The following is a 23,957-nucleotide window of genomic DNA, read 5'->3' on the forward strand; positions in this document are numbered from 1 at the left end:
TCCAACAAGTCCATTTCTTTCAAAACTTTAAAGAATAAATTTATCCCTCCATTTTGCATGGATCAGAAACCTGTTAGCCTTGATGAATATGCAGACTAATAGATTAACAGTAGCTGCAGGCAGAGGGGAAGTGCAAGCAAGAGGAAGAATGCCTCTAGCATTGAGTTTGCTCAAGCCATTCATAGCCTTAAACACCTGAAGCAGTTCATCTTGCAGGTGCCTAGCCTCCAGATGATGCATTTTGCAGAACTGAAGCCTTTCTTAGTAAGCGTGTCCCTTTGTTCCTCTCTCCAATCTCATTGCCTTTCTTTGTACCCATTCCAGTAGCTCTACATCCTTCCTATAATGATGCCTGCAAACCTGTGTGCCTGACCATTGCCTTACCCAGTGGGATAATTACCTCCTTATCCCTGTTAGCAAAATTGCTGTATATAATTGAAACCCCATGAGCTGTCCTGGTTAGCTTGTCTGCACTGCTTAGAGAACTTCATATACACCGATGGCAGATATAAGCTAGTCTGTAATCAGGTGACAAAGGAGGTTAGGCAGGCGAAGGCAGATTATGAGAAATCCTTGGCAAAAGATGCCAAGAAAAACAGCAAGGATTTCTTTACTTATATAAACTCTAAAAGGAAGGGGATGAAACCGATTGGTCCACTTAACATCGATGGTTCGACTGTTGATGATCCTGCTCAGATAGCAAACAAACTGAATGAGTATTTTGCATCTACATTTACACATGAGGAATTATTAAGGTTTGAAAATGGCAGAAGGTTATCAAATTGTAGCAGGATACTTAATGATTTTGTAATAACTGAGAGCAAAGTGGAGGAGAAATTGTTGAAGTTAAACATAAGAAAAGCACCTAGGGTGGATGGGATCTATCCAGTTATATTAAAGGAGGCGGCAAAGCAACTAAGCAAACCCGTAGCCATAATGATGAGAGCATCCTTGGACTCAGGGGAGGTTCCCACGGACTGGAAATGTGCAAATGTATCCCCAATTCACAAAGGGGGATCGAAGGGTGATACGACTAATTACAGACCAATTAGTTTAACTTCTGTTCCCGGTAAAATAATGGAGTCACTAGTTAAAGATGCATTGCAGGATCATCTAGACAAGACTACAGCAATAATTCAGACACAGCATGGGTTTGTTAAGGGAAAGTCTTGTCTGACAAATTTGATTGGTTATTATGATGTGGTTACAAAGGAACCAAATGCAAAAAATAATTTTGATATCATATATTTGGATTTCAGGAAAGCTTTTGACACTGTGTGCATGGAAGACTACTGTACAAATTGGAGCAGAATGGTATTAAGGGTAAATTAGGATCTCACTATAAAGTGGGATCAACTGATGATGTTACCAACAGTGAATTCTAAATGGGAAGCCTTCAGGAACTTAATCTTGGAGGCAGCTAGACTTTTTATACCAACTAAGAAATTTTGTTCAGGGTTCAGGCCTAAATGGATATTGGATGAATTAATGAAGTTGGTCGCAGATAACAAAAATGTATGGGATGCATATAAATTATCAGACAACACAGTAGCCTATGGCTGATATAAGCTAGTCTGTAATCAAGTCACAAAGGAGGTTAGGCAGGTGAAGGCAGATTACAAGAAATCTTTGGTAAGGGATGCAAAGAAAAACAGCAAAGAGTTCTTTACGTATAAACTCTAGAAGGAAAGGGATGAATCAGATTGGTCCACTTTACATAGATGGTTCGACCATGGTTTTCCTGCTCAAGTAGCTAATGAACTGCATGAGTATTTTGCATCTACATTTACACATGAGGAGTTATTCAAGGAGGGGAATGCCAGAAGTTTATCCACATCTAACAGGGAACCAAGTGATTTGGTAATAACTGAAAGCAAAGTGGAGGAGAAATTGTTATAGTTAAACATAAAACAAAGGGACATGTGGCAGATGGAATCTATCTGGTTATAATGAAAAGGCAACAAGGGAAGTAAGCAAACCCTTCCATAATTATGAGAGCATCCTTAGAGTCAGGGGAGGTCCCCATGGACTGGTGAGGTGCAAATGGATCCCCAAGTCACAAGGGGGGGGTTTCAAAGGGAGACAGAGGTAATTACAGACCTGTTAGTTTAACTTCTGTTCCAAGGAAATTAATGGAGGCCCTGGTTAAAGAAGCATTGCAGGATCATCTAGACAAGACTTCAGTTATAGCTCGCACACTGCATGGGTTTGTTAAGGGGAAGGCTTGTCTGACCAGTTTGATTTGATACTCCGATGTGATCACAAAGAATTGGATGCTAAAAATAATTTTGATATCATATACTTGGATTTCAGGAAAGCTTTTGATACTGTTGCACATGGAAAACTGTTGTACAAATTGGAGTGGTATGGCATTATGGGCAAGTTACTGCAGTGGTTAAAGGGATGGTTGAGTGGGAGACAGCAGAGAGTGGTAATAAATGGACACTGCTCTACGTGCGCTAATGTTATTAGTGGATTCCCCCAGAGATCGGTGCTGCCTATTGTTTTGTGTTTTTATCAATGATATCAATGTAGGTATATCAGGCCTAATATCCAAGTTTGCAGATGATACAAAGATTGGCACGGTTGTTAATGCTAGTAAAGACATTATTCTACTGCAACAGGATCTAGAAAGGTTAGGCAGATGGGCCAACAAGTGGCAACTGAAGTTTAACATTGACAAATGCAAAGTACTCCATATGGGTAGCAGTAACCCAAGAGAAATGTACCAACTGTGTGTCACTACACTCAGGGAAGTGGACTATGAAAACCACTTTGTGATAATTGTACAGTGAGATATGAGGTTCTCTGATCAGTGCAGACAGGCTGCCAGAGCAGGTCATGGAGTTTTATCAATGATATATAGGAATTTTGCTAGCAGAGACAAGGAGCTGATTATCCCTTTGTGTAAGGCAATGGTCAGGCCACACGTTGAGTACAGACAGTTCTTCTTTAAAAGTTTTCTCTTGACGAGTTCCTGGGTTTACGTGGGTTTTTTTTTTCCCCCTCAAGTATCAACAAATCGAAAATATGAACATTTGCAAAAAACGAATGTTGAACATTGAGAAATACCACATTTCATACCATGCGCATAGCTACACAGTACAGTGTTCACTGCTTTATGATATTAATCTGTTCCAGAGTCACCATCGTATCATGAAAATATCGTAATGTTAACCCAGTAACACATTGTTTTTTGGTAATTCGTTCCATGACCTCGGAAGTTGAAATTTTTGCTGTATAACTCTATAAAAGGTAGTTTTTATAGTGTAAATTGTATTAGTTATCTTATCTTCCTTCATGGATTAGGCGATCCACCTGTTCTGATCTTGAAGAGGTCTGCCCATCTTTTCTTTGGTCTTCCTCTGTCTCTTTTTCATTTTGCTCTATATGTATAAGCTAATTTAGGGAATCTATTATCTTCCATTCTTTCTACATGTCCTTTCTATCTTTGTCTATATTCTATAATTTTTCCATTAATTGAGTAAATCTTTAATTCCTTTCTAATATTTACTGTTTGGTATTTTATCTAATTTTGTACATCCTTTAGCATATCTTAATTTTCATTTTTGCAGCTTGTATTCTATTAATGTCTCTTTGTTTTGGTATCCATGTTTCAGAACCATAAAGAATTGTTGGTATTGCCATTACTTTGTAAAATTTCAGTTTTGTATCTTTCCTTGTTTTCTTAGCCAGAGTTCTTTTTATTGTTCCACATATATTTTGAAATTTCGCCAATTTCTGGTTCATATCTTCTTCGATATCATATGTTATATCACATCCTAGATATTTAAAATGTTTTACTTGTTCTAATATTTTATTGTCTATAACTATTTTTGTTCTCACTGTATTTTTATAGTTTACATTGTTGATATTTTAACTTTATATTCTTATGTTATTTGGTTTAATTTAAATATTGCTCTTTGTGAATTATCTTCACTGACTTGAATAATTACTTGATTCTCTGCAAATAACAGTGTATTAATCCTATTCTACGTATTTAAATATATCCCTGTATTAACTTCCTCCACTATTTACATATCATATCCTCGATATATATGTTAAACAGCATTGGTGACAAGCTACATCCTTGTCTAACTCCTTGATTTATTATACTTTCTTCTGTTAATTTATTACCTGTGTCTATTACTATTTTTGTTCTTAGATTTAAACTCTGTTATTTTTGTAAGATTCTTTGGGTATCCTTTATTACTCAATATGTCCCATAGTTTTCATCTGTTTACTCAATCAAACGCTTTTTCATAATTTATAAATACTAAATGCATTTATAAATAAATTCTTTTCATTTTTATGTTATTTTATCTAATTCTTTTGATCTTCCTTTTCTTAATCCTGCATGTTCTTCTATTAATATTTCATTAGAGATAATTTTAATTCTATTATTTATTATTTTGCTATACTTTTATATACTGTATTTAGTATGCTAATCCCTCTATAATCCTTTGTATCATTTCTATTTCCTTTTTTTTAAATATTGAAATAATTTTTGCTATCTTCCATTCTTCTGGTATTTTATATTGTTCCCAACATTTATTAAATTAATTTAGTATCCTGTCTTTTAAAAAAACTTCCTCCATACTTGATCAGTTCTGCATTTATACCATCCATTCCTACTGCTTTCCTATTTTTTGTAGCTTTCAATGCCTTTTCCAGTTCTTCCTTCATTATCGGATCTGTGTCACTAACTGGGTCTAACTGTATCTCTTCTGTTTGATATGTTGGGTTGTTGTTGTTTGTTTGTTATTTGGTTTTTAGGAGCATTAGCAACTAAGGCCATATTGCTCTGGGGATATGCAGTGGTCATTCCCTGACCTTTCCGCATCCTCCTTATTTGGTGGTCACGGGCTCGAGCCCCGGTCTAATTAAGAAGCATGTGGTATGCACTGCTGCTTCTGCCCACCTGGCTACGGAGGTGCCATACGTTGGGTCTTTCCACAATTCTTCATAATGTTTTTTCCATTGTTCTTCCTTTATTATATTTATTCTTGAAGTGTCTTTCTCTGTGCTATTCAAGTGTTTCATCATTTTATATGCCAAATTGTCTTCCATGAACATCATGTTCTATTGTGCTTATAAATCTATCCCATGACTCTGCTTTAGCCTTCCTTCATATATCTTTAGTTTTATTGCATTCTTGTTTATATATTTCTTCATTCTCACTTGTCCATTTTTGTATATATTTAAGATATTTATCTTGTTTATCTTGTACTGCTTTATCTATTTCTTCATTCCATATCTTTACACCCTCTTCTTATAGTTTTTCCTGAATTGTCCTATTATCTCTTTTGCTATCTTTTGAATTATATTTCATATATTATTCCATTCTTCTTCTATTCTTCTATCCTTCTTCTATTCCACAAAGGAGGATCAAAGGGAGACACAGGTAATTACAGACCTGTGTTTAACTTCTGTTCCAGGGAAATTAAGGGAGGCACTGTTTAAAGTATTGTAGGATCATCTAGACAAGACTTCAGTTATAGCTTGGACACAGCATGGGTTTGTTAAGGGGAAGTCTTGTCTGACTAATTTGATTGGATACAATGATGTAGTCACAAAGGAACTGGATGCAAAGAATAACTTTGATATTATATATTTGAATCTTAGAAAAGCCATCGATACTGTTGCACATGGAAGACTGCTGCACAAATTGGAGCAGTGTGGCATTGGAGGCAAATTCCTACTATGGATAAAGGAATGGTTGAGTGGGAGAAGACAGAGTGGTAATCAATGGACACTGCTCTTCATGGACTAATGTTATTAGTGGAGTCTCTCAGGGTTCAGTGTTGGGTCATTGTTGTTTTCTGTATTTATAAATGATATTGATGATGATAGTATGTCAGGCTTAATGTCCAAGTTTGCAGACGATATGAAGGTTGGCAGGGTGGTTAATGACACTAATGACAGTACACTGCTGCAACAGGATCTAGAAAAGTGAGCAGATGTGTTGAGAGGTGGCAAATGAAGTTTAACATTGACAAATATAAAGTACTACATTATGGGAAGCAGTAATCCCAGAGTAACGTATCAACTCTGTGGTACCACACTGACAGTGGTAGAGAATGAAAAGGACCTGGGGGTAATTGTGCAGGCAGATATGATGTTTTCTGATTAGTGCAGATGGTCTGCAAGAGTAGCTCATGGTGTCTTGTCAATGATATACAGGAATTTTTCTAGCAGGGATAAGGAGCTGATGATCCCCTTGTTTAACGCAATGGTCAGGCCACACCTTGAGTACTGTATACAGGTCTGGAGGCCTGATTTTAAGAAGGATGTAGAGCTGTTGGAACGAGTACAGAGTAGGGCAACAAGATTAGTGAATGGAACAAGGGGTTTCTCTTATGAAGAAAGGCTTAAGTTTTTCAAATTACAGTATCTGGAGACTAGGCACCTGCGAGGTGATCTGATTGAGGTGTATAAAGCCTTGAATGGTTTCAGCATGCTCAATGCTGATGTCATTTTTCCTCTTTGCTCAGAATAATCGCTGAGAGGGCATAAATTGAAATTGAGGAAAGATGGTTGTAAGATAGATGTAAGACGGATGTTTGCCTTTAGCCAGTGGGTGGTTGATTGCTGTAACAAACTTCCATCTGTCATTGTAGAAGTTGATAGCTTAAATAGATTCAAGGCAGAACTTGACAAACATTTGGCGCGAGTGGATGGGTGAAATAAATTTTTTTTTTTGGCTATATAAGCTTGCTTTCTTGCATCGTGTGTCTTTGCTAGTGCTAATTGTTCTCTCTCTCCCCCCGATGTTTTACTTATTTCGTCTTTAATCCCTTTTTCATATAAATGTTGTATACTTTATTCTTGAAGTAGATATACTTTATAACCCAACTCCTCCTTCCCCTGTTTAAGAGCTTTTCTCTTCTTCCATTTAGCCCATAACTCTATTTTTGAAGCCACTAAAAGTGATCTGCTAAAAATGATCTGAATTAATATTATATCCTCTAAATACCCTAGTATCTCGACATTGTTTTGCTAATTTTTGATTTACTATTACATAATCTATTCTTGATTGTGTACCTCTTGCCTGCCATATATATTTATATATATCATGTTTTCTAAAAAATGCATTTGTTATCTTTTAATTATTAAATTTTGCAAAATCTCTTAATTTATATCCATTTCTATTTACTTTATTTTCTCCATAGCATCCCATAATATTTTTTATTGGCTTATTTCCAACCTGAGCATTATAATCTCCCAGAATAACTACATGGTCGTTTTTTATATTTTTATCTAGTTATTTTTGTAACTCTAAATAAAATTTCTCTTTCTTCCTCTTTTCCATCTTCTGGAACATAAATTCCAATTATACATAAATAACCTCTGTCTAATTTAAATCTTACTGTTATTATTCTATTATTTATAAATGTGCAGCTCTTTATTTTGGTTTTCCATTTCCAATCTATTAATATTGCTACCTCTCCACTTTCCTTTTGATCTACTCTACTGTATATCATTGTATAGAATCATAATCTTTCATACCTTTTAATTTTTTCTTTGTTTCTATTATTACTGCTATATTTACTTTATTCTGCTTTAAATGTTTTAAGTAGTTCGACTTCTTTATATGCTAATCCTCCTTCCCAACACACTGCATTCAATGCCTCCTGTGGTCTTCCGTCAAAAGGATGTCAGAAGGATTTTGACGAATCTTGATGCTAAGAAAGCTCCAGGTCCCGACGGTATTTCTCCACTTGTTCTCAAAACCTGTTCTCCTGAACTTAGTCCTATTCTTTGCCGGCTTTTTTCACTTTCTTATTCCAAAGGCGTTTTTCCTTCTGCTTGGAAATTTGCTCATATCCAAACAATTCTAAATAGGGTGACAAATCCCTCCCATCCAATTATTGGCCCATTGCAATTACTTCTACTCTTTCTAAAGTAATGGCGAAATCAATTAACCACGAAATCTTAAACTACCTAGAAACCTTCCATCTGATCAATGATCGCCAGTATGGATTCCGTCAGTCGATCCACTGGTGATATTCTGGCTTATGTTACCCATTTGTGGACTAATTCAATGGAAAGATTCAGTGAAACACAAGTAGTTGCTCTTGACATCTCAAAGGCTTTCAATTGTGTTTGGCATAAAGGTCTCTAAACAGGTTTCCATCTTATGGTTTGCCAACTGTTTTTAGTATTTGGTTATCCAGTTTTCTCTCTGACCGCTCACTGAGGGTGATGGTAGATGGCTCTCTGTCTTCTAACTTCTCCACTAATGCCGGTGTCCCCCAAGGGTCAGTTCTTTCCCCCACTCTTTTCCTCTTGTATATCAATGACCTTCTTCCATTGACTGGAAATCCTATCCATAGTTTTGCTGATGATAGCACATTGCATTCTACTTTCCATTTTGAGAAACCTTGCCATGCTTAATCAGCTTCAACTTCTTGAAAATCTGCTAGCAATTCCTTAAATGCCGATCTTCAGGTAATTCTCCAGTGGGCCAAAGACAACTTAGTTGATTTCAACCCTTCTAAAACTCAGTCTTGTCTTATATCTCGCAAAAAGGATTCTTCCTCTCCTATGCTTATCTTTAGTGACACTCCGATTTCTAGAGAAAATGATATATCTCTTTTGGGGATTATCCTGACTTCTAATCTCTCTTGGCACAAGGACATTATAAATATTGCTTTCTCTGCATCTAAAAAACTAGGTTTTCTCTTTCGCTCTCGGTGTTACTTTTCTTCTAAACAGCTGCTCACTCTATATAAATCTCAAATCCGCTCTGCCATGGAATATTGTTCCCTCATCTGGGGTGGTGCCCCCAGAACCTCTCTCAGGCTTTTGTATTCCATTCAGAAGAGGGCAGTTAGGTTAATTAATGATTCATCTCTAACATCATCTCTCTCTGTTTAATACATATACAGAGCCTCTCCACTCGCTGTCTCATAGACGTACTGTTTCAGCTGCATGCCTCTTCTACAGATACTTCCATGGGCAGTGTTCTTCTGAATTGGCTTCTATAATTCCCACTCTCTCTTTCAAAACAGTCTGAACAGGTGCCGCCACCAGCCAACATCCATTTACTGTCCAACTTCAAACTCACAGAATCAACTTTTCATTTTCCTCGTTTATTCATTCAACTGCAGTTTTCTGGAACAACCTTTCTTCATACGTATTTTCTGAAAATTACTGTCTACAGAAGTTCAAGTCCAATGTCAACAAATATGTTCTTTCGTCATCTCAACCTCCAACCCAAGCACGGTACTAAGTACTGTAGGTTCTAGTACCTCTCGTGTTTGGGGTTTACATAAAAAAAAAAAAAAAAAAAAAAAAAAGATAATTTATAGAATGTCTTAATGTACCGTTTGATATTGACTCAAGTTTGAATAGCATAAAGCTTAATGAGCGGTACTCACCTTAGATAAATCTGCTACATTACGTGAAGTTAGGGTGCAAATGAAGTATAATTTGAAGCTTGAAGTAGTTTAAAATAAGTTAAAAATGAGATGTTGTATGAACACGGAAGTAAAATATGCTCACGGAAGTAGAAGTGCACGACTTTGTCCCTGGTTGTCATTTGAAGAATTCAATTTAAACTTTTAAAATGATATGAGACCGGTGAAGCCAATAGTCAAGAATGAGCGACTTTCGTATTAACGTCTTCAGTTGGCAGTACTAAAAAGGAAAGAAATCGCGTTTTTAATTACTTCTATATTCCCACAATGACTTTGTAATGTGTGGGAATCTTATGTGCTTAAGATTCCAGACCGGGGAGAGGTTAGTAGGTAGTTTCGTATTTATGACATTAAATTTGGTATTATGGTGGCACCATTCTATAATAAGTGCCTCGTATTGAAAGATTTCATAGCTTGATCTTAATTTGATAACTAGCGGGTTATGGTTATTATGATGTATGTGTTGTGTGAGTTCGGTGCTGGTTTGACCAAATTTTCAAAACCTGATATTTGAACAAATATTTGGCCTTCCCATGGGACTAGGAATTTCATCTCCCCTATCAGAAATCTATTTAGCCGCTATTGAAAACCAAGTACTACAACCTTATCCTTCCGGGATTAAACTTTATATGTGTTATGCAGATGACATACTATTAATAGGAAATGCAACTATCATTGATAATCTCTTTATTAAATTCACGCAATACATGACAGATTAAAATACACACTCGAAACAGAATTCGACAACAAAATCAACTTTCTTAACCTCACAATATACAAAATAGGCACCAAACTAGGAACCAGGATTTACAGGAAAAATACACACACAGGGAAATATTTACATTTTGAATCAAATTACCCACTTAGTACAAAAAAGTCCATCCTTTACAATCAAATCTATAATGCCATAAAGTTCAGTTCTTCACAAGATGACTTATCCGTTGAATTACAATATCTCACAAAGAAATTCACGACCAGGAAATATCCGCTACATTTAATCCAACACACAATTTCCGTTGCAAAAAATAATGTCAACAGCTTACATAAACAACACCAAACAGAACACGCACATTATTCTTCCCTATCACAGCAGTCTTGCTAGACAGTTCCGCCAAGTGTTCACAGGCACAGATATCACACTTATATTTTCTTCATACAATAAGTTAGGGACTCTGTTTAATATATATAAAGCAACACACAAATACCCAATAAACGACATCAACAATATTGTATATTTAATTAAATGTCAAGAAGGTTGTAATGCATGCTACATCGGGAGCACCACCACAAAATACAGTTCTACAAAAACTTCCAAGACACGGACTTATTACCATTATAACAGCTTCAGAACTGGTCAAACCAGCCCTGAATTCACACAACACGTACATTCTCATAACCATAACCCTCTAGTCGATTCAGCCATCACAATTATCAAATTAAGATCCAGCTACAAAATCTTTCAATACGAGGGGCTTTTTATAGAATGGTGCCGCTATAATACCAAATTTAATGTCGTAAATACGAAACTACCTACTAACCTCTCCCCGGTCTGGAATTTTACACACATAAGATTCCTGCATGTTACAAAGTGCATTGTGGGAATATAGAATTTCTTAAAAACACAGGATTTCTTTCCTTTTTAGTACTTCCAACTGAAGACGTTAATATGAAAGTCGCTTGTTCGTGACTATTGGCTTCACCAGTCTCATATTATTTTTAAAGTTTAAATTGAATTCTTCAAATGACAACCAGGGACGAAGTTGTGCACTTCTACTTCCTTGAGCAAATTTTAATTCCGTGTTCATACAAACATCTCATTTTTAACTTATTTTAAACTATTTCAAGCTTCAAATTATACTTCATTTCTACCCCAACTTCATGTAACGTAGCAGATTTATCTAAGGTGAGTACCACTCATTAAGCTTTATGCTATTCAAACTTTGAGTCAATTCAAATCTGGTTAAGTGACATCTTGAGTATTTGAATGCCTTGTTTTAATAAAGATGTGGACATTGGAATGTGGAACGAACAGCCAGATTAGTCATGACTTTCCCATGGTCCCTTAGCACAAAAGAATTCAAATCTGCAAATTGTGGCACTTGGAAACTAGACACTTGCAAGGAGACTTGATTGAAGGTTTAAGACTTTAAATGCCATCATCATTAAGTAATCTTAATGATGATGGCATTTAACAGAATGCCATCATCATTTATCTTAACAGAATGCCATCATCATTAAATAATCTTAATGATGATGGCATTCTGTTACTCACACAACATGCACATGCATGGAGATATAAACTTAAATTGAAAAAGATTGGTTGAGGATGGATCAATTATACTATGGCTTTTAGCCATAGTATAATTGATTGTTGGAATGAACTGTCATCTGATTCACACTATAAAATTGCTTAGTCAAAAATTAATTTTAATTTACTTTGATTTCATTTTATGATCCTTAGGGAATGAATCCACTTTTCATTGATTGTATAAATTAATATTATTATTTTTTCCCCCTCCAGATCTTCCAGTATGTATTACAAGGAAATATTGATGCTGCACGTTTAGCACTGACCTCCCATATATACTTTTCTAGAGAAGACTTTCAAAGAATAGATGAATTGTTAAGAAAAATGCCAATTTATAAGGTGAAATTATTTTTCATTACTGAAATTATTTTTCATTACATACACACATATATAATAGGGAAAGTCCATAATATACTTTATATTTTTGCTGCATCAAAAGGATTAGTGTAATTGAATTCTAATACCCACAGAAACGGATATTTCAAAACACCTCTATAATTCTACCATTTTGTTTGGTACTTTTTTGACACTTCATTGTAATCTGTAAGGAGAGTGTGTACACTCATTTTGTAGCCTTTTAGTATACAGCTGGTATATAGCTTCTATCAAATAGCAGCATACTGTTATTTGATATATTCACATAAAAGTGAATATATTCACATAAATATTTACATAAAAGTGAATATATCCATGTTTACCACGGATATATTCACATAAAAGGTATGCAGCAAAATTTAAGCATCTTTATGTCATACATTTGATGTGGAGCACAATATATCGCTGATCAGTTTTTTAAGCGCAAAAGTTCATTAGATAACTTAAGAAATGCAGTGCCAGACCTTTTATTGGTATCAAGATTCTTTTTATGTCTATCTGGATAAAAAGGCAAAGGTAGTAATGAGTAGGATATGTAGATGGGAGATTTCCAAACAACCTTAGTGTAGTTTGAAGGATATTAGAAAATCAGCATTGTCTCTGTAATGTAGAACCATTTTGATACAAAATAGGTGGAATAGTTGGAATTTGTGTTCAGTGGCTGTCACAAATTTCACAGCAAAACTGCATTTTATAAAAGAAGGAAGTACCCTGTTATCGAACTTTTCAAAATTAACTTTATTCATTGAGAACTTCTTTACAAATGGAAGAATCAAGTATACAACATATAGGCAGAAAAAGGAAACAGGACATTTTGATACAGGCTAGTTGTGTTATTTTTGTCAAGTAACTCTAGCATGGAAGATTATAGTAGAATGAACAAATAACAAATTTTATTCCTTTGAGTAATTTAGAAGAGTAATCAAGAAAAATGGGAATAGAAATAAACAGATTAGCCCATTTAACATTGTTATACAATGTTTTAACAAAGTACAAGAATGAGAATGACTGCAGTAAATGTGGCCCACCAGAGAAGTAATCAACATCACATTGTTATCTGAGATGACAGTGTCATACTGGGTTGATGCTATCTGAGATGAGAACTGCACATCATATACTGTATACTTTGAAGTGGGTGTCCTTAGTGACAGTGTAGTGAATTTCCACTTTTCACCTGTTTGGAGAGGTCTGGGCTCAAATGTCATCACAGACGGGATGAGATTTATTTCTAGTCATCATGAGTTGGGGGCTGTAATTAGCTGATCTCTGCTGGAACGAGTAAGGGTCTCCTATGAGTTATTTCAGATTTTCAGCCTGAACAATATGCAAATCAGCCCATGAACACTTTCTAGAGACATAACTGTGAATATGGTCTAAGTAGCTGAGACCAATCAAAAGTGTTACACAAATTTTCTAATCTGCACAACAATGTGAACATGAATTTTTTGCATTATAGCAATTGTAGTCAACAATATTTTCTAGTTATAGTAATAAATTCTTTGGAATCCTTACTAATATTTGTGTACAATTCCAAATGGGCATGCCATTTGGAATTGTGAACTTTAAAGATGTGGAAGAAAAACAATTTCATTGTCTTGAAATTAGAATTGATAAAGTCAAGATTTGAGAAAAGCTATATATGATTTGTGAAGTAAGGAGATCTATAAACAAGGGAAGCAAAAATGACAGAATTTGGAAGGAAGAATGAAAATTTCCTAAGGATACCAAACAAAAGGGATTCGGGCTCAAGCACATCTGACATGGAATATCAGATCCAATGTATGTATGTATGCCACTTTGACTACAGAATAAATTTCCGATTGATGAAATTTGGATAAGTCGGTGAGTTAGTGGCAGTTGAGGAAACCAATAATAGATTTTGAAAAGATTTTCAAACTCTTCTACTACTGTTGCTAAAAGGTTACTGTTTCAAAAGAAATATAACTTAATTTATTCAATTATTTTAAAAGCACTTAATTCTGTAGTAATGTTAATAGATACTTTCAAAGTGAACAGAAATTTGATAATCATTTATTAGTCATAGCCTGAAGTTTACCATACATTTAATTAAAATCATTGAGATCCACAATTCTTTTTCTTTTGAAGTTTTCTTCCCGAGAGTTTCCGGAAGCTTAACCTTCAGTTCTTCAACCATGGAAATAAGAAGAAAGCACATGGTATGAGTCAAGAGAAGATGCAGAGACATTTTTGTACCAATGTTTGTAGTTTGTGCAACAGTAATAATGGTCATTCTGCCATTGTTGTGAAGCAAAAGCCATTTTTAACCCTTTTGGGAGTGAGTTTATGAGGTGGCAATAAATTTCCCAAACTGGTGCTTTTGCAATTTTATTCAACAAGTTTGAAAATAAATGGAAGTAGTATGTTGTAGTTCACACTTTCTCCAACGGATGGTGGTACAGAGATTGTCAAGCTGACAGGTTCAATCAACAACCAGATTTGTTAATGATGTTAACATTCCATATCATGATTTTGCAATTGAGCAACAAATGAATATCAAATTTTGCTTTAAACTGGGAACATCTGCAACAGAAAGGTGTGAAGTATTAAAAACTGTTTATGGTAATGAAATATTAAGTTGTATCAGTGTTTGAATGGCATAAGCAGTTCAAAGGTGGATGTGAGGATGTTTGTGATGTCACAAAAAGTGGGCATCCATAAACCTCTCAAAATGACTTACAGATGTTTCCAAAATGAGGGGGTGTTCCATTGCTCATAAAATTAAGATTTTCAGTATTGGCTCTTTGTGAAATAACTGGCCACACACACACACACACACACACACACTTACGATGTTTCGAGGTATCTGTTGGCATTCATTGTGCCTTGCAGATTGAAAGGTCCATTGACTGTATATGGCATGGTAACACATCATACTATAATTTGGATTACCCTGAGCCTCTTTAACACACACATTTATGGATTTTCTGCTACCCAGTTGTGTTGATTAACAAATCTGCCAGTGCTAAACAGCCTCATCACTCTGAACGATGTTATCAAACAACTCTGGTTGCTCTTTATTCCATCCCAACATAAATTTGCAAATTCTGATGTTCTGTCAGCGTCATCAGAGAATAGTTGCTGAATGTGATGTGACTTCCATGGTTTGAAAGACATTCTTTCCTAAGAATGGTTGCAGCTGCATAGTGAGGATAAGTACACTTTCACAAATTCTTTCAGACATTTATTTCTGTAAATTCCTTGAGAACATCATAGTCACTATGGCACGTTGTCTGGAGTCTACAAAGTTGATGGCATTTCTGTTCTCTATTAGTGACACAGTATGTTGTCATTAACTTCAGATGGCAATTTTTTATATTAAAAAATGTTTTGTGTCTGGTGTTGCATGGATTCCATGATTAGGTCTTAACCATTTTTGCCTGTTATAATGGATCTCTAAACCTCATAGTGATTTGCAATTATGGGCCCCTCTCATGCACACTCTAAACTGGAGGTGTGATTCACTTGTAAAAGATACTAAAATTGACTTTTTAAACTGGTTAAAATATAAGGAAGTTACAATAATTTAAAAATAGGGAGTTATTTATCAGACACTACAGAGTCCAGTCACAATATTACGGCCACCCCCCCAATGCAGAAATCACACATGCCTAGCGAATCATACAGCGCACATGTCAAGTTCACACACCGCAAGCATATAAGGCTTGATGTTCGGCATCCGTGAACACAGTAACGGCCTCTGTCATAGGCAAGTACCCACCTATCAGTCCTGGAAAAAGGCATGATCATCGGTTATCGGGGTGCCAACATTTCCTAAACAGCGGACTTTGTGAAATGCTCATGTGCTGCCGTGGTGAAAGTGTATCAAGACTGGACGAATGGGACAGTTTTGACAACTCGACGTGTCAATTATCAATGGCAGATGGAGCCCCGTGTGCCATTGATCCCAGAAGTGAACGTCAGCTGAAACAGTTGGTCAGGACCAATCGGCATGCTACTGTTGCTCCACTGGCCATCCACACGAACTGTGGCCCACCGGAAAGGTCTACAACACGACAGTGCAGTGAACCCTGTTGCACATTAGGCTCCGGAGCAGATGCTTGGTCACAGCACCCATGCTGACAGCCATTCATCGCAAGCAATGCTGTCAATTTGCACAGCAGTACCGACACTGGACACCAGCTGGGTGCAACAGGTGGCCTTCTCCAGTGAGTCACGGTTTTTGCTCCACCGAATGGATGGATGCCACCGTCCATCCATCCATCCACCGAATGGATGGACGGACAGTGGCATATTAGGTGTGAAACCTCCGAAAACAGACGCCCGGACACAATTGTTGGCAGAAGGCAGGCTGGTGTGGGCGGTGTTATGGTCTGTGGAATGTTTTCACGGCATGGCTTGTACCTCTGGAGGGAACCCCAAAAGCAAATGGTTACATATCGACCATCACTGATCAGGTACACCCGTACATGTTGACTGTGTTCCCTGGGGGCGATGCGATGGTAACTACCAGCAAGACAATACGCCATGCCATGTCACCAGAATTGTCTGTGAGTAGTTTGAGGAGCACAATGAAGAATCTAAGCTACTCCCTTGGCCACCGAATTCTCATGTTCTTAACCCAATTGAAAATTTATGGGACCACCTCGATCAACAAATTAGATGGATGGATCCTCCACCAAGGAACCTACAGGAACTCTGGGGTACACTGCAGTCTGCATGGTCACAGATATCGTAGCAACCTTCCGCGGACTTATTGAGTTCCTCCCATGGCGGCTGGCTGCAGTGCATGCTACGAAAGGCACATATTCTGGATATTAGGCAGGTGGTCATAAAAATGTGACTGGACCCTGTATGTGTTATAACTATTATAAATTATATACTGCTGCACTAGCCAAAATAAATAAATAAATGATAAAATTTCCCCAAGCTGTCAGCCCCATTTAACTTTACTCATTCCACTAAAAGAGAGCTTTCTACTTTTTGTAATCCAGTCTGAACCTCTTTCTCCATAATTTGAATTTATGTACTCAATTTCTGGGACCATAATAGTGAAAACTTTACCATCGTTTCCTCATGCGAGTGCTCTTTTGCAGATCTTATTAAACAGGTTGTCTGTCTTAGCCTTTTAAAGAAGCTCAAGCTTTTTCAGTTACTGGTACACACAGTATTTCATATACAGTCTTACAGTAACCCCACGAGATTCAACTTGTACTCAGCTTCCAAATCAGAGCCAGAGCTTCTTCCCTGATGTATCTGTCTGTATGACTGATTGCAAAAGAATATGTACTTGTATCACGGGAGGTTGTTAAAGTTGACTCTGTTGAATAAATGGGAAGTATATTTTGCATTAAGGATAGGTGGAATAAACAGGATATATCTCCCAAGAGCAAAAGTTGGTGATACTTTTTTTGTATATGCAAGTACTGATGATATTTAGCAGAGGCAATCTGCAACTTTACTTCAGAGTTGAGAGGTCGTGCTGATAAAAAAAATAAGAGGGCCGAAGTTGAAAGTGTCTCATTTTTTTTCCTAGCCTCACAGGAGAGAAAGATTGTGCAAACTCGGGGGGGGGGGGGTAACATTTTTCTTGGCTTGAGTTACATTTTTAACTGGGGAGGCTGTTTTTTGTAGGAACAGAATACTATTAAATTGAAGGGGAATATAAGATTATTTGTTCATTCTATCGATATCTGTGTTAGGTGGGTTGGAACACTGCCAGTTTGTGGGGAGGGATACACAGACTAATAAATTAATATCACCCTGAGCAGGACAAAGATGGAGTTCATTCATATGTTGTTTCTATTGGTACATGCAGGATATAGAGACAAATTGTTTAATGGCAGCCATAAGCTCACCTTTCAACATCTAATCCAATTTCTCTTCTGCTTTCTGATTATTTCAGTCAAGCATCTCTTACCTCTCAGGTGCAATTGATTTTTGCAGTGCTTATATTCAGATATAAAATATCGTGGAAAACAGGGTGGGACATTTTATAAGGTCTGGAGGGCCTGCGGGGACAAGCAATCATATGGGCTGCATGAGTGTTACTACGAGCACAATCAGGCACACATTCTTACTTATATGCTATTGTTTGGAGCATTGTAAATAAACTTGATGAATATAATGAGTACAGTACAGTATATATAGAAAGGAGAGACTGAATGGGGATGGGTACTCTTGGTTAAGATGCACATAGATTAAACAGTACACCCAATTGATTTCAGTTTCTAGTAACATTGAGTCAGTTTTGTGTGATGCCAGGAAAACAAAAATTAGAGTTAAGAGTACATCATGGGCCAAATGATTGCAATGGGTAATAAACAGCTATACAGATAAATAGAATGGTCAGTAAATTAAGATGGCTTATTATAGAGGATTTTAATTTTAAAGATATTAATTGATTGTAACTTGTGGATTAGTTTATTCACTCAGTTTAGTAATCAGAATGGTAAAATGAAGCAAGTCTATATAGTTTCAGCCAAAAAAAAGGATAAAAGAGCTACCCAAATAATTGCTCATCTCTTCTGATAATTTGTCTAATCCTTTAAATTTATTCAACCTACCACTTTTACAATAACAGATGTTACTTTTTCCAATAATCAGCTACTTCTGATTTTCACTCAGAAACATTTTGGTAATCATCATCCTTATTTAATTAAAATTTATGCACTGCTTCTGGTTTTTTTTTTTTTTTTTTATGAGAAAAAGCAAAGATGCCATCAGCATTTAGTTTACTTAATCTTTTTTTAACCCTTATATATTTTAATTATGTCACCATGCAGATGTGTAGTTTTTAAAGGCTGCAGTTTATGAAACTTTTGTTGTTCTTCTCTGCACTTGTCAACACAGTTGCATTCTTCCTGAAATGCGGTTTTCAGAGGCTATAAGCAGTACCCAAGATGTGGCCAGCTCATTGTCCATTCTGGCAAAATTGCTGAATATCATTTGCAGAACCGCATGGGGCTGTCCCTGCAGCCTTTCTGCACAGCTCAGAGAACTTCATGTTTTATTGTACAGTTACCCCCAAGGTAGTAGTAGTGGCATGTGATGCAAGAAAGCAAGTGTATGAACTTATGCAGCATCAGCCAAAAAAAAAAAAATTACAAAACAATTCCCTCTAAATGTTTGTCCAGTTCCTCTTTAAATTTATTTAACCTATCAACTTCCACAACGACAGATGGAAGTTTGTTTCAGCAATTAACCACCCGCTGGCTAAAGGCAAATTTCCGCACATCTATTCTACATTTTCAAAAAAGTCCTTTTTAATTCTGCCCCTACCTTGATATTAATACCACCCAGTTGATATGTTATTCTGGGATTATTGCTACCCAGATCACACTACTTTGTATTTCAATGATAAGGCTCAGTTGCTAATTATTATGCTTGGGTGATCTTAACATGTCAATATCCATAATCATGTATTTGTCCAATTTATTTATATACTGGTTCAACAAATTATCATTAGGAATCACTACTTCATTCTTCTTTGATCTGTTAATATTCAGAAAGTCACTTTTATCATTATAAAATCACCAGACATTAACATTATTTTATTGGATTTCTGCCAAGGCCAGTCTGCAAAAATTCAACTACTGTTCCTTATACCCCTACACTCTGCCCTCCTCTTCACCTCCCCATATCCACCATCCCCCTCAAAATTCACTATTTAGTTTTCTCAATCTTGCTTTGGGTCTCTTTCTTTCATCTTTTCCTCCATGACATCCTTCATCAGTCCCCCACTTTGCAGAACATCTAATCCAGTTTTTCTTCTGCCTTCTGATTATTTCAGTCAAATATCTCTTGTCTCTCACCTCCTAATTTCTCACTTTTCTTGACTCATCTTATTTGTTATGTCGTCCTCCTCCATACATGAATCACAAACTTTCTGATCTAATATCTTCCATTCTGAACTTCCATGTCTCTACTCTATCGAGAACCACATCATTCTGGTCTTTTCCTTAAACTAGTTCCTAATCACCCACATAATATTCTTTGCTTCTCAAATGCTTTTTTCACCTGCCCACCAAGTTTCCTATATACTTTTTCATTCATACTTCTCCCTTCTGTTCCCTTGTTCTTTTTCAATATTTAACTCACGTCTTTCTTTTGCACATATCCATGTGCAAAAGGGATATTAGCATATATCCATGTTTGTGTAATAACTCAGCTCCTGGTGGATGGCTTTTTTTGAAATTTTATATTTCAGTCTTTTGGATCTTTTTAAAAGGTTTGTTCAGCCATCCCAAATTTCATTAAAATCAGTAGACCCTGAATTTGAGCAATCATTATTTCTTTTTCCATCTCTGTGTAATAACTTGACTTCCAGTGGATGGGTTTCACAAAATTTTATGCTTAGCTCTGTTAGAGAGATATGTAGAGTAATCTCAAATTTCATTAAAATTGGACCAATAGAAACCTGACAATTATTATTTCTTTGTTCGTTCGTCCACATGTAATAACCTGACTCTCAGTTGGTGTATTTTTGTTATTTTATATTTCATTCTTTTAGAATAATTTGTCGAGCCATCCTAAATTTCATTAAGTTCAGGCCAATAGAAATCCAGTAATTATTATTATTTGTTTTTATACATATCATACAGGCTGTATATATATATATATACCATATGTTATAGCTGTTGCACTGAATATTAAGTTGTTGACATGGAATAAATAAGGAACAATGTGGCATATATGCTTAGAAACTGAATTTTTCTTGGTTTTTGCATAAACATCATTGAATGTAATACCGCATACATTAACTTTAGTAAAGTTAATCTACTTTTAATGTTTTTTAACTTGCTTAAAAGCTCACATACAGATAAGGAGAATCACTACAGAGCACATACAACTCACGGAAGGTATAATCATAAAATATAGAGGTATATGAAATCTTTAAAGTTATAACTGTTTACAGAGTACTTCCTTTCAAAATAGTTCTGGAATGTGATACAGTAATCGTGATGAAGTCCAAATTGTATTAGTGTTTTGTGCAAAACTACAGGTGACCCCCGCTTAACGCTGATCATTCGTTCTGGAAAAACAGAGCGCTAAGTGAATCCGCGCTAAGCGAGCGCCGCTTTCCCATAAGGTAACATATGTATTTGTGAGCTGCGGTCGGTGCCATAGGATATTTCCTAATCAATAATAAACGGTAATGAAAAGATGCACAAATGTCGGTCAAAATATTTAATATTCAAATATTTGCACATATAAAATATTCTGCATTACATACGTATAATTATGTGGTAACTACTTGCGTATCAAAAGTAAACTTAAAATTCCAATTAAAATAATGAATTTAATTGATTGAATTTAATCATGAAAAATGTGTGGATTTTGAGTTGAACTTTGGCCCTCTTCCAAATAAACTAAAAGGGGTATTAATTTTAAATGGCCCGCAGCGTTACCACCCAACAATAACGTCAACTGATCCTTCGCCGCTTTGAAACTTGGCATGTTTTTTCTTCTTTCAATATGAAACTTCTTTTAGGCATTCGTTTCCACAAAAGTCCTGCTTCATCTATGTTAAAAACTTGTTGAGAAGTATAACACATAATACCCCTCTTCAATAATTTTAACAAGTTCTTTTTTGAAAGTTTCGGCTCCTTGATCTGCACTCCCTGGATTCTAAATCTATTCTACCAGCCCTTACCAGTTTTAAATGGTTCCACATTTTTTTTTTTTTTTTTTTTTTAGGCGAGTTTTCTTCAGATCATCATATTGGCTAATCTCTCTCTCTCTTTTTTTTTTTTTTTTTGTTAATATTTAACTTAACTGAATTCTGCATTGGACATTATCTTCAATAAAATTAAAGTCTTTCCATTTCAATCCTAATAGCCGGCCTAGTCCTAGTTGCTTGCAGTGGAACAGCTACCTTTCCCGCTGCAAAAATTAATTCTTTATTTTTTTTATAATTGTTCTTACAGTTAAAGTTGCAAGTCCTAAATTATGGCACACATCCGCTTGTCGTTGACCGGAATCGATTCGCTGCAAAACGTCTAATTTTCAAATTCAGTCTTTTTCTTACATTTATAGTCTTCGTACTGTGCTCAGACGTTGTTGATTTTTCATTCTTTTTTCATTCTTCGAAAATGTAACTGCGTTGGTTGCATTAATTATGATACAATGTTCAAGTAAACTGTCCGTTTCGCACGTTGTCTAATACGGTACTGAGTGATGAGTAGACTTCGGATAAATGCATATAACGCAAATATTACAAGCAATATACTTCGTCATTTTTTAAAATGTTGATCTAGGAACTACGTAACAAGTCACTGTACTGAAATTAAATTAGCGTGCGAGAAAATTTCACTGAGCGTGGGAAAATTTCTCAAGTCGACGTGGGAAACGTTTTAATGCTGTTTTGCTATTCATTTTCAAGCTATCGACTCCATCAAATGAAACGATTTCGTTAAATATGTCAAAAATGTAATCTGTAAAAGAGCGTTATAGTGATCTGTGACAGCGTTATAGTCAGACACGGGTTATAATATAACAGCGTTATATCGAATCAGCGTATAGCGAACCGCGTTATAACGGGGGCCTGCTGTACATCCATATTCTTGCCTGCTATGTTTTTTTTTTTTTTTTTTTTTTTTATAAGGTGGAATCTCAAGTTCATAACTGACATTTTTCTGAATGGTTCCATGTTTATTTGAAGTGTTTCACAGTTTTAGAATTTCTGTAGTACTGTTATAAGTTGATCATAATTTCTGAACACTTAGCTCATCAATCACATCCACATTAGTATTGCACATTTTTTTCCAGTCAGAAGTTATCAGAACTGAACTGCAAGCCAGTTATATGCAAACTGCGATTCATGACTATTGTTCACTTTAAGTATTCTGCTCTGCTTTTGATTATCTGCACACAGGCAGCTAAAATAAGTACTATACTGTACTATGCTAAAGAGATACCATTGGCTAATAACAAAAAAAAAAAAAAAAAAAAAGCTGTTCTGCTCATATGATGATTTACAAACTTTACGGAAAATGTAATTTATCATTTACAATTAGGCTTATCAAATTTTTATTTATTTATTTATTTTTTTACAATTTTCAGTCATGTTGGTGTTGCATTTTTCAAATATGCTGCTTTGCATGTATTGATGCAATGGTGAAATCATGATGGGTTTATGTTTGCTGCTGATATGGTGCTCTGGTTGTGTTCATCTTTTTGAAGAGCACATGTATGCTATAGTTTGAGTAAGATTTGTTGTAATTCCATTTTGTGTATGTATGTGTGTATAGGAAAGTTAATTAATTTATTCGGAGAAAGTAGGAATTAATATATGTAGGAATTAACTAACTAATTGTAGTAAGAAATTAAAGAAGATAGCACTCCTCATAAATTTTGAAAGGCAAAAAAATTAGAGTTTATTGAAACAAGCTGGAAAGAAAATGATGTTTTTAAATCCTTGTGGATATCATCAAAATTGGCCTTTAAATGGTTGGGTTATTGAAATATTTTCTGCAAGGTTTTCCAGCTGGTTTCAGTAAACCCAGCTGGAAATTTTTTTTTTTTTTTTCCCCCCAGCAGGTAATTTTTTTTTGCCTTTAAAAAATTTATGTATAGTGAAGTGTTATCTCTTATAATCTGTTATTATGAGACGTTAAAATTGCTGCTTTATTATTTTCAAAAACAAGCAGTAATGCCAGGTGATAAGAGCATTAGTTTCAAGTTTTTAGGATATGTAAATACCAGGGTATTACTACTGTGATAATACCCTTGTATTTTAAAATCGGGAGCATCTGACTTGCAGTTTGTGCTAGTGTATTTTAATATAGCTCATGGTAAAAAAAAGTATTTCTAACAAAAATAAACAACCATCATGATGGTATGTTACACTACCCGACAAAATTTTTTTTTTC

At 35.6% G+C, this 23,957-nt stretch overlaps 1 protein-coding gene across 1 annotated transcript in view; it reads left to right on the forward strand.

Annotated features, from left to right (window-relative positions):
• Window positions 1-23,957, forward strand: part of Nup75 (nuclear pore complex protein Nup75) — a 459,526-nt gene that overhangs the window by 145,861 nt on the left and 289,708 nt on the right. The window contains exon 9 of the mRNA XM_090389073.1: window positions 11,944-12,069. Coding sequence (XP_090245199.1) covers window positions 11,944-12,069 — 126 coding nt within the window. The remainder of the gene's footprint in view (window positions 1-11,943; window positions 12,070-23,957) is intronic.

Source organism: Mastigoproctus giganteus, chromosome 14 (assembly GCF_048544385.1).
Source record: "Mastigoproctus giganteus isolate SK-2022 chromosome 14, ASM4854438v1, whole genome shotgun sequence".
In the NCBI taxonomy this organism is placed as follows: Eukaryota; Metazoa; Arthropoda; class Arachnida; order Uropygi; family Thelyphonidae; genus Mastigoproctus; species Mastigoproctus giganteus.